At 25.9% G+C, this 15,868-nt stretch overlaps 1 protein-coding gene across 1 annotated transcript in view; it reads right to left on the minus strand.

Annotated features, from left to right (window-relative positions):
• Window positions 1-15,458, minus strand: part of LOC136968349 (cyclic nucleotide-gated channel rod photoreceptor subunit alpha-like) — a 38,222-nt gene extending 22,764 nt beyond the window's left edge. The window contains 1 exon segment of the mRNA XM_067262351.1: window positions 13,695-15,458. Within this exon segment, the coding sequence (XP_067118452.1) occupies window positions 13,695-15,009 (1,315 nt within the window). The 5' untranslated portion in view covers window positions 15,010-15,458.
• Between the last annotated feature and the right edge of the window lie 410 nt (window positions 15,459-15,868).

The raw sequence follows: 15,868 nt of genomic DNA on the forward strand, positions 1-15,868 counted from the left end.
AAAATTGTTTATCGATTTGTAAACGTAATGTATTTAGAATTAAATATTAAAGTAAGAAAGCTTATGTAATTATAATAATAAAAAGGCATCGGAAGTGGATAAAGATGTCTTTTATCTAAATGTTTATAAATATTTATATTATGTTCCTAATGATACTGATAGGTAATGTACCGGTACATTTAATATTTATAGTGTTTTAAACACTATAAGTATTTATTTAGTTGTATATTTCGACAATTCTCTATAGTTTCCTTCTAATCTAGCTAAAGATATGTGGGCTTAATCTGGTAGCAATGTCAAAGAATTACGAGAAAAATATAAAAATACAATTATACAAAGCAAAAATTGGATCTGTTATCCATCTTATAGTTGAAGACAGTGATTTTCAATTTTTTTCTAATGGTGGCACCTCCAACTTGATAAGTTTTTATTGTGGCACCCCTACTTCTTTATACTTTGTATAGTACATGTATTGTACTTATAATACGAATTAATTCGTTTGAATTATATACTACATTTATAATAAAATTATTATAAATTGTTTAATATCTTCTCAATTTTAATTACATGTCAATATACAATAACTTTTAATAACACGCGTAAAATGTGTTATGATGCTGCTCATTACTATATTTCGTGGCACCTCTAAATTGTCAGTGCGGCAGCCCGGTTGAAAATCACTGGTTTAAGATAACATCCATTGTTGGTACTGCTCTAGATGGAAACCATGTAACCGAGTATCTTGGCACAGGAAAACACCCAAGATAAAAGGAAAGTAGGAAGGGAAAAGGAGTCAGTTATAAGATAGACTAAGTGAAATAAAGGTGTTTGAAAAATTCTAAGTCGTTCTTCACCTTACTTAACTTCAAAATATCATTTAATAATTAAAAAAAGGAGTGAAAGATAATCACAGAACGTCTCAAATACAATACAAATTACTATATCCTTTCAAATAATGATAAACTGCATGAACACATTAAAACTTTAGTTTACACTGCGACAAACTTTGTTTTACCTTCATGCAATTTGAATCTTAATGAAAATACATAGACTTCGGAAGATAAAAGTAAATACAAGTTCCTATAAAAGTAGTCATTCCTATACAAAAGTTAATTTATCAAAGAAAGTTAGATAAATGATTGTCTGTACAACAATTGATAGAAATAACTTAGAAATAGACAGTAGAAATGTTGCTTATTTTTATTAAAATAATCAATCATTTTATCTCCAAGCAATTTTCTTTAAATGCACTTCTCTAGAGGACCACATACATTTATAGAAATGATTTTATTTTTTAATTTTATCTCCTTTGCCACCTCTTTATCTTATCATACTTTTTTACAATTGTATCTAGTATATTTTTATAATGTTATTAATATTCAGAAATATTAAATTTTAGAAAAATATGACTTACAAGTATAATTTTATACATAAATTATACTAATTCTCATAAAAACTACGTAGAAAAATCTTATTGTAAGTAGAAAAAAAATTATATATATATGAGATTGAAAATCATAATTTTTTAAATGAAATCTTTATGATATGAATTCCTTGAAATAATATTTCTAATTATAAATATAATTGGCAACTTTCCACATTTTTCGCCATTTTAACCAAGTCTCATGCATGGTTGACGACTTTGTAAATTATAAAATAGATTCGACCGTTAACATGGAAACTACCTGATCAATGTACACATGTCATCTACCGATTTCACGAATTAAAATTGAATTCTCTTTCTATAATTCTATAATCCAAGTTTAAAACCAACACAAATCCGAATTAAGCAATTTAAGATGTTATAAATGAAACAAAGATTTTCTAATTTGCTTCTAGACTTTATTTTACTTAATTATTAATTACGTAAATTAGTAAAGGTAAGTTAATAAAATGTTCTTTAATTAAAACTAAAAAAATGATAATAATAATTACTATTTGAAGAAGAATATTTAAAGGATTTTAAATGCATTACTCATGTTTCACCAAGTGAAAGGATTAAAAGAGTTATATAAAATTATTTTTATTACGGCAAATATTAATAAATTTTTGAATAAATATTGATTTATTGTTAATCTTATAGATAAATTACCTTATACTTTGGTTTAATTTATATTTAACTTTAATTTTTCGAATTGAAATTTGTTCAGAGGAAGAAAAGCAATGGAGTAAAGAAGCTAATTTATGAACATTTTTAAACGATTAAAGAGTAAAAGTATTTGGATTAAATCTTTATCATCTTTAATAGAATTTCCTTCGTTTAGTCCGATTAAAGAAAGGAGAAAAAATTTTATTGGTTTTTCTTTGTATATAAAAGAAAAAGCGAAGAATGTTAGAAGAAAGAAGACTTTCATATTCAATAGTGAAAAGGAATAGAAAACACAAAGAGATAATGGAACTATAAACGAGAGGAAAAGGCAAACTTCAATGAAAGAAAAAGCTAAAAAGTTAACCGTATATAACAATAATTTAAGAACAATTTCATTATTTAAAAAGTTTAAACTTAATTTTTTTTTATTTTATATTAAAATACCATTGCCATTTTCTAGTCACAAGACGTATATTTTTAACAAAATGGTCTAGTAAGTTTCACGTTAACTCATATAAAATTTTCGCTTTTTATTTTTTTTTTGTATAAAATTAAAAAGTTATTTTGTAAATCAGTGTAGAAAATATATAAAATTTTATAAAAATATACGAAAGATTTTTTTATTTAACTTATATAAAATTTTGTTAGATGGAGTGATATATTTTTTTGAAATATTTAAGCGATTCGTATAATAAAATCATATTTTAAAAATATATTTACCTATTCAAAATGTACAAAATTTTATTCAGAAAAATGTACGAGGCTATTTTGTTTGACAGTATCAACGTGGAATTTATTTTAAGAGAAATAATATTATAAAAATTCGCGTTATGCGTTGATACGGAAACTAAAGCTGTGCTTAGAATATCAAGTAAATTTTGACAATTTTTACTCAAATTTCATCAATATATTTTAAAATAAAAAGAGTTATAAGCGTATATAAATCTATAACAAATCAAAATTTTGATATCATTTACGAAGATTATAATAATTATATAAAGTAATATAAAGATAAAATACGCACCAGTTTTATTATTATAGAAAAGAATTATATAACTATAAAAATTCAAGATGATACATTTCTTAAATAAATAAATAAATTATTATTATTTTTATTATTGTTATTATACTATAGGAAGAATTACACATTAGTCACTTGCTCCTCATAGGACCTTTTCTGTCTAATTCTATATAAAATTTTAAAATTTTCTAGGATGTGTTCATATTTTATAAGTAAGCTTAAGTAGATATAAGTATTCTTCGGGTATAAGCGGTGTTCCTAGGAAAGATTCTAGAGGACTAGAAGAAGAACATTAGAAGAAGAGCATTAGAAGAAGAACATTAGAAGAAGAAGAGAAGGAAGACTCCAAATTATTCTAGCTTTTTCTTTGTTTTCAAAGAAATGTATATGTTTTTTTATGAAAAATTACTTTAAAGCATCCATTTTTTTAAATTTAAAGAAATTACGCAGATATAAAATCTAACTGTAATTATCATTCTTCACTGATTTTTTGCCAAAATGTAATTAAATTAAAATTTAATTCCGACAACTATTTTATTTCTTTATTCTATTCAGAGATAGTTATCATCATGCCCGAACTTAGTTAAAAGATTTCACTAGTTTCTTGAGGTATTTTTTAAATAAATTAATTTATAAAATAAGAATTTATAAGATTATATAAGAAGAGTTGCAAAGTTAATAAAGAAGAAGAAATTCTCAAATAATTCACTCGGAAATTTGTATCTTATTTGCTTTTCTTTCGACCGTTTGTAGGATAACATGGCAAGTTATATAAAATAACTGACAAGAAATGAAGCCTATCATATTAAGTAAACATAATTCAAAGACGATATGCTGACGTGAAGAAGGACGAAGGAGAACAATCAAATGCGTTAAGATCAATAATCAAAGACAGGAACTCAAATGTAGAATGAAAATAATTTTGAAAAATTTTTAATATAATAAACTCGAAAGCATTTATGAAATGAAAATATTAAAGAGAAGAGCAAGAGAAAGAGAAAAATATTGAAGAACTTAAAATAAGTTGAAGTAGTTTACAAGATGTTTGCTTAACTGGAAGAGCTAACCAATGATAATTGATATGGCTGAATATGGCCATCGTACGCCATGTTTTTTAGTAACTAGAATTTTTTTTCAAGTGCTGAAGCTTGTAAGTAAGTAGTAAACATGTTTCTTTCACAAAATAAATCTGTGGGGTTATTTTAAACGACGAAATTCAACCTGATAAATTACACTGTTAACTAGCCAAAAGTTAACTGCGGGATATTTAATTAACTTTCCATTAACAAGAAAATTCTCAATTAAAATTTAAGAATGTGTACTTAAGAAAATTTGATAAAATAATTTAACCTGGGAAAAATTAATCACTCGGCAACCGTATCCTTCCTGATTGATTTCTGTATGTTTTTTTCTCCCCCGCATATTTAATTATTTATAATTTAAAATTTTAATTTAAAAAACATGTTTAAAAAATGTATAATTTATTAATTAAAACTTTTAATTTAAAAAATTTTAAGCTGTGTCTAAACTAAATCGATCATCCCTAAATGTTTGTGATAGTTTTCATAGCTGAACAATTCGCTAAAGAGCAAATTTATTCCATCAAAAGAGGTTTATGTATAATAAATAAATCATTGTTCTGTAAATGTTATATTTTATAATTGTTTTGAAGTTAATTAACTAAATTATATGCTTTAAAATGGATACAAGAATTCTATTTTTATAATTTGATTAATAGATTTGCATACAAAATACCATTCGTTATTGTCTAAAATACAATTTTGAAGATCGTAAACAATTTATAAGACAATAAATCACAATAAAAAACAATAAATAAATAAAATTTTAACTTTCCATTAACGTGGTATGGGCACGCTTTGTTTGGCAGACATTTTAAAGTGGGAAAAACCTTCTGCCCATAAGAATAATAGATTTTTTAGTGAATTTAAAAAAATAATAATAAAATTTTATGATGTTTTGACGACTTAAAAAATGCCAAACTTTTATAAATTCTTTAAACTTTTAAAGTATAATCTATAGTAAAAGGAAGCTTTTTCAGTAAAGTCACGTATTTTATCTATAATACTGGCTCAGCAATGAAATTATGATATATTTTTTTTTTTACTTTTCACATGATGTAAACCTTGTTTTTTTCCATAAAAATACATAAAATATATACAACAAAATCTTAAAGGGAAGAGCATTATCTGTGCTGTTTGTCAGTTTGCTTTCACGAAGTGTTTTCGAATTCTATGGGCAGGATCTTTACCAAATTGTGTATAGGGCCATATAAAATGAAAGGATGCTGTTATCATAATTGGGATACAATGTGTTGCTTTTTGTAGCTTTCAACTAGTACTTGAAATTGGAAATAGTTTGAGGCATCAGAAACATTCTTTTCTATTATCTTTCCATTCTTCAATTTGTTATAAATTCTATTGTTAGATGTGTTTTAAATTAGAAATTAATTAATTTGATTAAGTGATAAAAATTCTCATTAATTTAATCGTATTCACACAAGAATTGTTCTTAATGTTTGTAATTTTAATGTATTTATTCAATTTATTCGTGGTGTTAATTATTTATACAAAAGTTCTTTCCGATATTCAATTATATACAAAAATTATAATATTTAATAAAATAAATAATAAATTTATCCTTATTTTCTACATGACAAATTGCTCTTATTTTCGTACTATTCTTTTAAAAATAACTTTCTTTACAGTTTAAAACTTTTATACCGAGATTAGTGATGAACAGACAAGAATATAAAGTCATTTTCATACGGAAAGATGTAAATTTTAAAGATAAAATGCCACTAGAATACGTTATAAATCTACATAAAGTTTTAAAAAGTTATAAAGTAAAATCTGCAATAATTAATTTAAAAGTTTTAAATGTAAGATAAATAATTTTTCTTTATACAGAATTTAAAAAAAATATATATCGATATAAACAGAAATTATTTAAAAAAATATAAATTCTTCCTGAAAAAATTTATTAAAAAACACCTAAAAATGTACTGTACATAAGAAATTTACAAGTAAATGGACTGTATAGACAATAGGAGAAATTTATAACAAACAATACATTCGAAAAAACAGTATAGATGAGTGAAGAAATCTATAAATAAACAATATATTGAAACCGACAGTAGTGATAACACAGGGAAAAAAATCTACACATAAACAATCCGTTTGAGTGGACACAATAGACAACACAAGGAGGTTGTAAACAATAAATACAAACACAAGATGTGGATAAGAGAAATTTACAATACACAATACTCGAAAACAATCGATGTCGGTTAAAAAAATATTTAAAAAATGTAAGTGTAAACGGGTTTTTAATAGCATTATATAAAGTCTGGTTACACAGAATATGTCAAATTACAAGAATACGAGATTCATTGGAGCGAAAAATGATTAAAGTAATCAATTCAAAGGCAAGGAAATTCTGTATAATTACAAAATACGTATCGAAAAATTTCATACAATACTTGAAATTGCGGATCAAGCGATGAGAAATGATGAAATGAAGCCGTTACGTCACAGTTACGTTTGATATTGAAGTTAGATATGCGATTTAATTAAATAGAAAAAATAATTATTAAATATCATTATTTTTTCTATAATTTTAAATAGAATATTGTTAATTTAACTGTTTTATTTTTATATAAAAATGTAGCGTTTATCGTTAATAAATAAAATAAACAAAATAGATTATATGCATTTATTTTCTTGGATTAATGTCAAAAAATTTAATTTACAACAGAAAATTTTTACTAAAATCTCCTACACTAAATTAAATTAAATAATATATTCTGGAATATATACAGAAGTGGGTGGTAGGAATTCTGTACTATAGAAAAAAATATTATATAAAAAATTAATGGATCTATTTTTTATTTTAATGTTAAAACCCATTAAAATTTAATCTTAAGCGAGTATTATACAATTTATACTTTAAGAGCCTGCGTTAATAAGAAAAGAAATTGTGAAGAAGTGAAGATATTTTTTACAAGACAAAAATCTTAATTTGTTTCCTTTAATTATAATTATTATATATAAAAATAAAAAGAAAAACAGCATAAAATGAAATTCTAAGAGGGAGAATAAACCAAAAAGAAACGTAAATTATACAGTAGAATCGCGACAATGCATCTTATTGAAATTAAAATAAAGATGCAACAAGATGCTAATTCTTAATGATATAAAACACTTTTACTGTAGAAAACTCTACATTTAATAAATCTCTTACTATTAACGTTATTTTCAATAATAATATCTACAAAACTATAGCACATAATGATTAAAACGGACATTTGTTAGACACCTTTTTGATGCTACAAAATCCAGCATCACAAAGGAGGGAAATTCGCACATCGATCCTATCTATACACGTATTCGCCGTTTATAAAGGATGAATTAGACTTTAATAAATTTTATTACCATGAAAAATATATATTTTTTAATATAAAAATTATAATTATACGTTTGTCGATTAATTCTAAATGCATAAGTCTCATTTATTAAAATGTTGTAGCGAAATTCTTTATTTTTCTGTTACTAAATGATCATCGATTGATAAATTTATCAATAAATATGACTTAACTTTCTCAGTTTTCAATTTTATCTGTTTACACGTTCGAATGACTTCGTCGTTAGCTTTCTTCTATGTAAAATGCAATTAATTCTTCCCTAATGTTTTTGAATTTCTATCCGTGTTTACGAGATAAATATTCAGTTTAGCGTAAAAAAATAATATAGTGAAGTTGGCATTTTTATATAAATTCAATTTTTTAAAGTATTTCTTAGTTTATTTATATATTTTATCCGCAATTTCTCGCTAAATCTCTATACGAGTGGAGCGTGCATCGTTGAAAAAATGATATAGTAAAGTTAAAACTTTAAAATTATTGAGTAGTTTCTTAAACTACGCTTATTTTCTGTAAATATTTAAAATTTAGTCACGAAGACGAGGAAAAAAAAACTCAAAATTTTAACATAATCTGCTAATTTTATATACGAATTTCCAAGCAAAAGTTATATTATAAATATAAAAGGAGAATAAACATTTTTATAAGGATGTTAAAATCAAACTTTTTAAAGTCTTTAATCTTCTTTTTTCTGTTTTTTTTTATAAAAATATATATCGGATATACGTCTAGAACAGTAACTTTTATAAATCCAGTCTTTTTCCTCTTATTAGTTTCCAATAACTGAATCTTTTCTCATGGAAAAAGATAACGTCAAGCAAAGGGAATTAATTTCTTTCTTTTGTTGTGAAAGAAAGCATGAGTAACAATATAGTCAAAACGGATCAAGTGCAGTCAAAGATAAGGGAGAGACTACACCAAATGATTCGATAGTAGTGTAGTTTTTACTATTATTCATTAATTATATATGACGAATAACTTCCAATCTTTATTGATGGATAGGAAGCAAATTGGTCTCCCAAAAGAAACGAACGTTTGCTAAATACAGCTTACAGTATAATGATTTTTCGATCTAACGTAGAAATAAATGTCTTATTGCTATTATACTCAATGGAAAATGTCTTAGAAGTCGACATCTGTTGCTCTACATCAACTGTTTTTTATTAGAGTAACTGATAGAGAATGAAAGCAAAGTTTGGTGGATTAAACTAAGTTTGGTAAGGCCATCAATGGCTTAGTTTCAATGGGCTCACCTAACTTAAAATACGAAGTCTTTATAACTCGAAATTTTAGAATCAAGAAATGACTAAGCTATTACCTCGATTCTACGCAATAGCTTAGAAATCTCTTGGAAAAGATTGGAATTAGTCAAAATAATAATCCAAACTTGGTGGGCCATAACTGGCTTCCTTACCTTTATACAAAATTTTCATAAATTTCAATTTATATCTTAATGCATTCCGAAGCTTAAGAAACTCGTTTGGTACTCTTATAGCTGGACAAAATTGATAAATAAGAATATTTTTTGTTTAATGTATCGTCCGGTTTTAACGCCATTTAGATTTTAGGTTTATGCAACCGATGAAAGTGATAGGTATGACAATTATTGAAGGATAAATGAAAAAAAATGGGGGTACTAAAGGAAGATGGTAACGATATATCATCCGTTCTAGATGGACGGATGATGCATGGGACTAGATAAAATTAAACACTTTTCTTGTATTAAAAATTGCCTAGAAGATAAAGATGTTCGGTTATTGCTGGCGTGATGAATGAGATGATTTTTGTTTTTAAAATTTTGTAAAGAATAATCAAGCGCAATGTTATAAATGTGTTTTTGATGCTATTATGTTTTCTAAAATGCATCCCAATGCTTATTTTCATAAAAAATCTGAATACTAATGCTTCGGAAAGAATCAGAAACATTATCGATTTTAGTAATTTATAATCTTTAATGCATTATAAAAGAATTTTATATTGTTACTTTCCTAAAGATTAATGGGCTTCAGACGCTTTATTTTGCTCGAAAAAAGACTCAAAATATTTGAAATAAATGTGAAATATCAGGAAAAGAATCAAAAATATTTATTTATTTAGAAATTTTGCTGTACTGGACATGAATTCTCCGGTATTGAATGTGGGAAAATCAATATATACAGAAAAACTACATAGTGTATGAGGCGCTTGCCATATTGGTGTATGTCTATATATATATATACAATAATGCTATATAATTTATATATATATATATATAATTATAATAATTATTTATTTATAATTTAAAAAATTTAAAATTGTTTATAGTATAAGAAGAATATTTTAAAAATAAGTCATTTAAGGATTTTTAATGTATCAGAGATGATCACTATTAATAATTTTGCACAAAAATATATAAATATAATTTTTATTGATCGTAGAATTATGAGAATTAAGCATATGTTTTGCAATCTAATCCACCAGCTTATCTGTTAGAAAGAAAAATTAATTTTTTGACTAAAGAAGGAACAAGTAACATATTCCGTTATTTTTTTTTAAACTTTGAATAAATTTAAATCGATTTTAAAAAGAAACTCACTCTTTTGAATATATTTTAAATATTTTTCTTACTTTAAAGTTTTAAATTTAAAAATAAATAAATATTTCGACTGTTATCTTTCGAAAAAATGATTTCAGATGAGGATTTATATAATTTTTTTTTATTGGATGAAATGATATTTGGTGTGATCATCACTCGTTCATCAAATTTGACACGTAAACTGATAAATCAATAAAATAATAAGAAAGAAACACAACTTATCAAATTTCAATTGTCATGAAGCTACAGATGATCATTTATAGTTTTAAGTATTTATATTTAACATTATCTCGGCGAAAATCGTGTTATATACATGAAAAATATTCGAAAATGAGAATCCAACTTGGAAAAAAAATAAATTATTTTTATCTTTTTTGTTGTAGATACCGTTTATTGGCCCAGAAAATGAAGATATGATAAGAAAAATATTGGCGTGAAAGATCTATTTAGTATCAAATAGCTACATAAGTAAGAGGATTAAGAGGCCAAAAGTTCAAATCGATAGAAAAAATTATTTTTATCATGTCTTTTTCTTAAAAGAAATCCATTTTTTAAAGCGGTTATAGAGAGTCTGATAGTAAAATTTATGTTAAAATATATATATTTTCTCTTCCTGTTTCGAAGAATACGCTATTTTTTTAATACTTTTTCTGTTGTATAAAAGAGTGAAAATATTTTTGTATAAAATCATTCTCTCGTATCACCAAGAATCATTGATCTATCTTGAAAAGGAAAAATGATATTATGCCACTGGAGACAGGAATATATGATTATTATACGCATGCTCTAAAATTGGTCAATATGGTCAATAATCAATGGAATTACTGCTATTTCTATGCCCCAAATGCAAAACTAGTCTGTATATATTTTTGTTTTCTAATTCTAATTCTTTTAGGAAAACTTTTCTCTCTTAAAATATGAAGAGTATTTTAAAATTTGCGTATTTTAAACGTACTTACATCAACAATTGCGCCCATGCCAAGTGTATAAAAGTTCGATGAACCCTTTACTTTATAATAAATTGCATTTAATTATGTTTTTAAAAATATTACATAATCCATTTATACAGTTGATACCCTATAAAAGCCTTTTACGAATATATATTTTCAGGTTTTATTGCACGAAAAGGGGTCGTATGCAAATTAATTTTCTTATAAAAAAATTGGTTACAGAACTTAAGTATTTTTATTTTTTTAGTATTTTTTTATTACAATTAGAGGCAACATATAACCATTTAAGATAATGATTTTTTTACAAAATAATGGTACAGTATTATATCACGAACAAGGTCAATGACTTGTTTCTGTTATGCATTGCATATGACAATTGATCTGTTTATATTCACCCTTTCACATATATAATTACGGTAAAATCGAATTTGGGTGTGATACTGTATTTTTTCGAGCAGAAAACTCGTTTATTCTGGAAAATATGTCGCTACTAAATCTTTTTTTTTTCCTTTTAATTCTTCGATAGCTTTACTTCACGTTTGATACATGTATCTTGGTTATCTTTGTATGTGAATACGGCTTGCTTATCAAGTTTAGTGCTTCCGCATAATAAAATAGATTATATATATACACATTATTTCGGATTCTAAAAGTCTCTAAACCCTTATAAATTCTTATTTATGTACATAATTTGGTATAGATCAACTAGCTAACAGAAAAATCTTTTATACATCCTCACATAGCTTAACTACTGCATTAGCATCTGTTGTCGACATCCCTCATCTCTCATGAGTCGACAGTCGAATAAATTAAACTGGAATTTTTATATAATTTAACAGTAAAGAATAAAATTGATACTAAATCAGATCATCATTGGTTTGTTTGTGTCTATCCATCTGTAAGTAATTAAAGAATTTGGAATGCTTTTCCTCCAGTTTATCATCCTTTTTCCTCTTTATATATATATATATTTGAGTAGCTCAGTAGCGAATAATTGAATTCTTTTCCATGATATCTGTCAAGCAAGTCAACAAAATGTCATTTCTTAGTGAAAGACGAGAAGAAAGATTTATTTAAAGATTCATTTATATTTATGAGATAAGAATTACATTAAGTATAGGCCCATTTTAAAATATAATACCCTCCTACATACAAAAATTAACAAATTTTAACGTTCAGAAATTTATTTTAAGTGATAAATGACTATTTTAAAAGTTTAAAACTACTTTTTAAATATTTTTTCCTTTCTCGTAACGAAAATAAATTTAAAAAAAAACGTTAAAAATGATTATACTTTAAATTGCTCTTTTATGTATTAAACCTTATATTATTACTTTCTTACAGTGATTTTAATACTAAAGTATTTAATATTTAAAATATTTAATATTTTATCTTAAATGAAGGTAAAATATTTTTAAAAAATTAAAAATTATCGATCTAATTTCTCATATTTTTAATCTTCCTGTTTGATGTACACGTATAACGCTCCTTATATATACAGTACAATTTTTAAATATTATAAAATTATTATTATATTTGATAATATAAGAATGAATAAATATATTTTTAAATGTAATAATCAAATAAAGGATATATTTGATTTTTTATAAACGATTTCGTAAGTAACAATCTAGGTATGGTATGTATCAAAGAGTTTAATTAAGCTTCACATACTGTTATAAGTTTTCTGCCAAAAATGAAGGATGAGGTATGATAACAACTTTTATCGTAGAGCTAAAATCTTATTGATTTTCTACTTTAATTTACGACTATAATTATCAATAATTTATTTATTGTACATATGTATGTATATATAATCGAAATTTTTCTAAAAATAAAAATAATTAAAACCACATAAAATATCTAAAATATTTTACTTTAAATCAATTATTTTACTATTTTGTAACGTTTTAAAAATTATAAAAGTGCTATATTTACATAATAATTAAGCTTAATCTACTGTTGATTCTTTATGATTTAGAAGAAGTTTTTCGAGTTCTAATGAATTTTTAAAATCATATTTTATTAATTTTATTCTTTAAATTAATTATAAATTGAAGCTAAAACTATTTTCTTGATAATTATTTTAATTTAATTTTTAAAATAATTTTATGATACGAAAAAAAAACGTTTAAAATTAATTTAAAAGTAATAATGACATAAATAAAACTTATGCTTCAAATCAATTCTAATGAATAAAAGCTGAAAATTTTTTAAAAATTTACTTTAATTAACCGAAACTTAATTAAAGTCTTAAATAAAAATTCTGTACACCCAATTAAATAAAATAATGGTCCTTTTTTAAAAAATTAAAACATTAAATATTTTAAGTCTAACTAACATCACGAATTTTCCTCGAAGCTTATAATTTATTCATAAAAATCTAATGAAATTAATTCTGTATTTTTTAAACACAATTAATTAGTTTAAAATATTTAAATAGCGTTAAATATTTTATTAATGATTCATTTATTTTTTGTAAGTCCTAGTATGTGATGCAATCATTAACTGGAAATCTCTTGTAGCTGCAGTCCCAAATCTAACGAACATAACTGGAAATTCCCATTACTAAAGGCAATTTTCTAGATAATAATGATGAAAAAAATAAAAAGGGAACTTACCTTGAAACTCTTTTCTAGCGGCACTAACATTGGTGACGATATTTGCAACGTGTCCAAGAACTGCAGCGAATAGAAATAATCCAAAAACTAGTTGTAACACAATAAATAAATATTCTCCTTTAGTACGTGGAGCCGGTAGATCACCAATTGTAGTAAGTGCTAGTGTACTCCAATAAAAAGCATGAAGATATTTACAAACGACGTCGTCGCACCTTTCGTCTCTTAAATCAAACCAGTTCCTTGATCCGAAGCCGCCATTAGTTGATATAATGTGATATAGGCAAGCATTCCAGTGAAAAATAACCAATAAATAGTGAATTAATGATATCGAACGGAAAACGTTGGGATAATTTGTATGCCTTTCGGTTCTATCTAGAAACGCCCAAAATCTGTAGATCTTAACTAAACGGAAACATCTTAAAACTGAATAGTATCCAATGGATAAGTATAGAACGTCTAGTGGGAGTAAACATAAACAGTCAATATAAAACATAGTAGAATTCATATAATGTTGTCTGAGTTTGGTAGAATCTGTTTGTAATACACCTTCTTCTAAATATCCGGTCCTAAAATGAAAACCAATATCCAAAATGTAAAGAAGATCGGCTAAGTAGTCGAGCGTAAACCAAGCCACTAAACTTTCTTTAGTTATTTCTTGAAATGCAAATCTATATATCATAACCCAAAAATTGTAAAGGAAAGCAACACTAACGATCATAGACCAATAATAACACAATCTTCCCGAAGGATCGAAGACGAACGACCAATTACAACCACTCTTTTCACTACCGGAGGTAGAAGTTTCCCATTTTTCGAATTCTCTTTTTATTTCTTTTCTCCTCAATTCTCTAGTCTTTCGAGAAATCTCTAAATCGGAACTCACGTGCGCTTTGTTGACGTAAGCTGCCATCAATTCATTAGAAATTCGCTTAGAATCACCATCAGTTGCTTTACTGTTAACAGAATCTAATAAGGATTGACGTGAGGCGCTTTTGGATTTTAGATCTTCAGAGGATTTAGTCGAATATAGCGGAGAAGACGTGTGTATCCTAATGTTACTCGTGCTCTTTTCCGCTACAAGTCTCGATAACTCGCCACCCGAAGTAATAATACCCGGAACCACTCTTGGCCCGTTAGCTGTAACGTTACCTGTGCCATATTTGACATTCTCAGGTGCGGCGTTACTCACTACAGCTATTTCGTCTAAGTCATCGTCCAGTTGATGATCTTGCTTTGAGCAAGGTGTATACTTCACTACCTTCCCTGGATCTCTAACCGGCCTCAAGGAACTAGGCAACGGTAATTTCTTCATCATTGGAATAATATTAACATCAACCTTTATTACCTGTTAAGGTTCACACCCCAGCCCTACTAACCTGAATTCTACTTGTGGCCACACCCGTTAAGTTAGGATTTTCGATCTTACTCACGCATGCTCTATTCATCTTGTTCTTTTTATTTTAGGCATAAGTAACATACTTTACGTGAATGCATAACGATCTGCACGGTTTGCACATCTTTAAGGTTTAGGTAAGGCATCTATGCTAGACACTGACTGAGCACGTTAACGGGCTGTACACAGACTGAAGATAAATAATAGACTCACGTTAGGCTTAACTGTAGACAGTTGAAGGGATCTTTATCATAAACGACATTTTGGAGTCTAGACTACCAATTAAGGGTTTACTTTGTTATCAGAAGCTCCACTACTACTACATCACGAAGCACCAATTCACATACTTGCAGCCTGCTACAAAACGACAGAACTAAGCTGACAGCAATAATAAATGGTGACTACACATATGCGTGCGCATCTTTGTGACCGACTCAGTTTCCTAGTAACGAGAGGTTCGCCCTATTTCAACGTAGGGAGAGCACCCACTTTTCATCAACGCGTTTTGCATCTTCTCTAAGAGCAATAGCAATTAAAAATAATTATTTTAATACAAATTACATTTAAATTTCATTTAAATTTACAATTAAAAGTAATATCGATCTATTTAATTTTATTTTTATTATAAAACCTTAAGTTTTCATAATCAGAAGCCGATAAGTGACAACGTATTTTGACATTATTTATAACTAGAAAGTGATTTTAAACAACAAATTTTTAACTAATGACAATTTACAAAACATTTTAAGGAAATTTTATTAAAAATTTTGTCATATATTCG

Source organism: Centruroides vittatus, unplaced genomic scaffold (genome assembly GCF_030686945.1).
Source record: "Centruroides vittatus isolate TY-2023 unplaced genomic scaffold, ASM3068694v2 contig_1450, whole genome shotgun sequence".
NCBI classification, from domain to species: Eukaryota; Metazoa; Arthropoda; class Arachnida; order Scorpiones; family Buthidae; genus Centruroides; species Centruroides vittatus.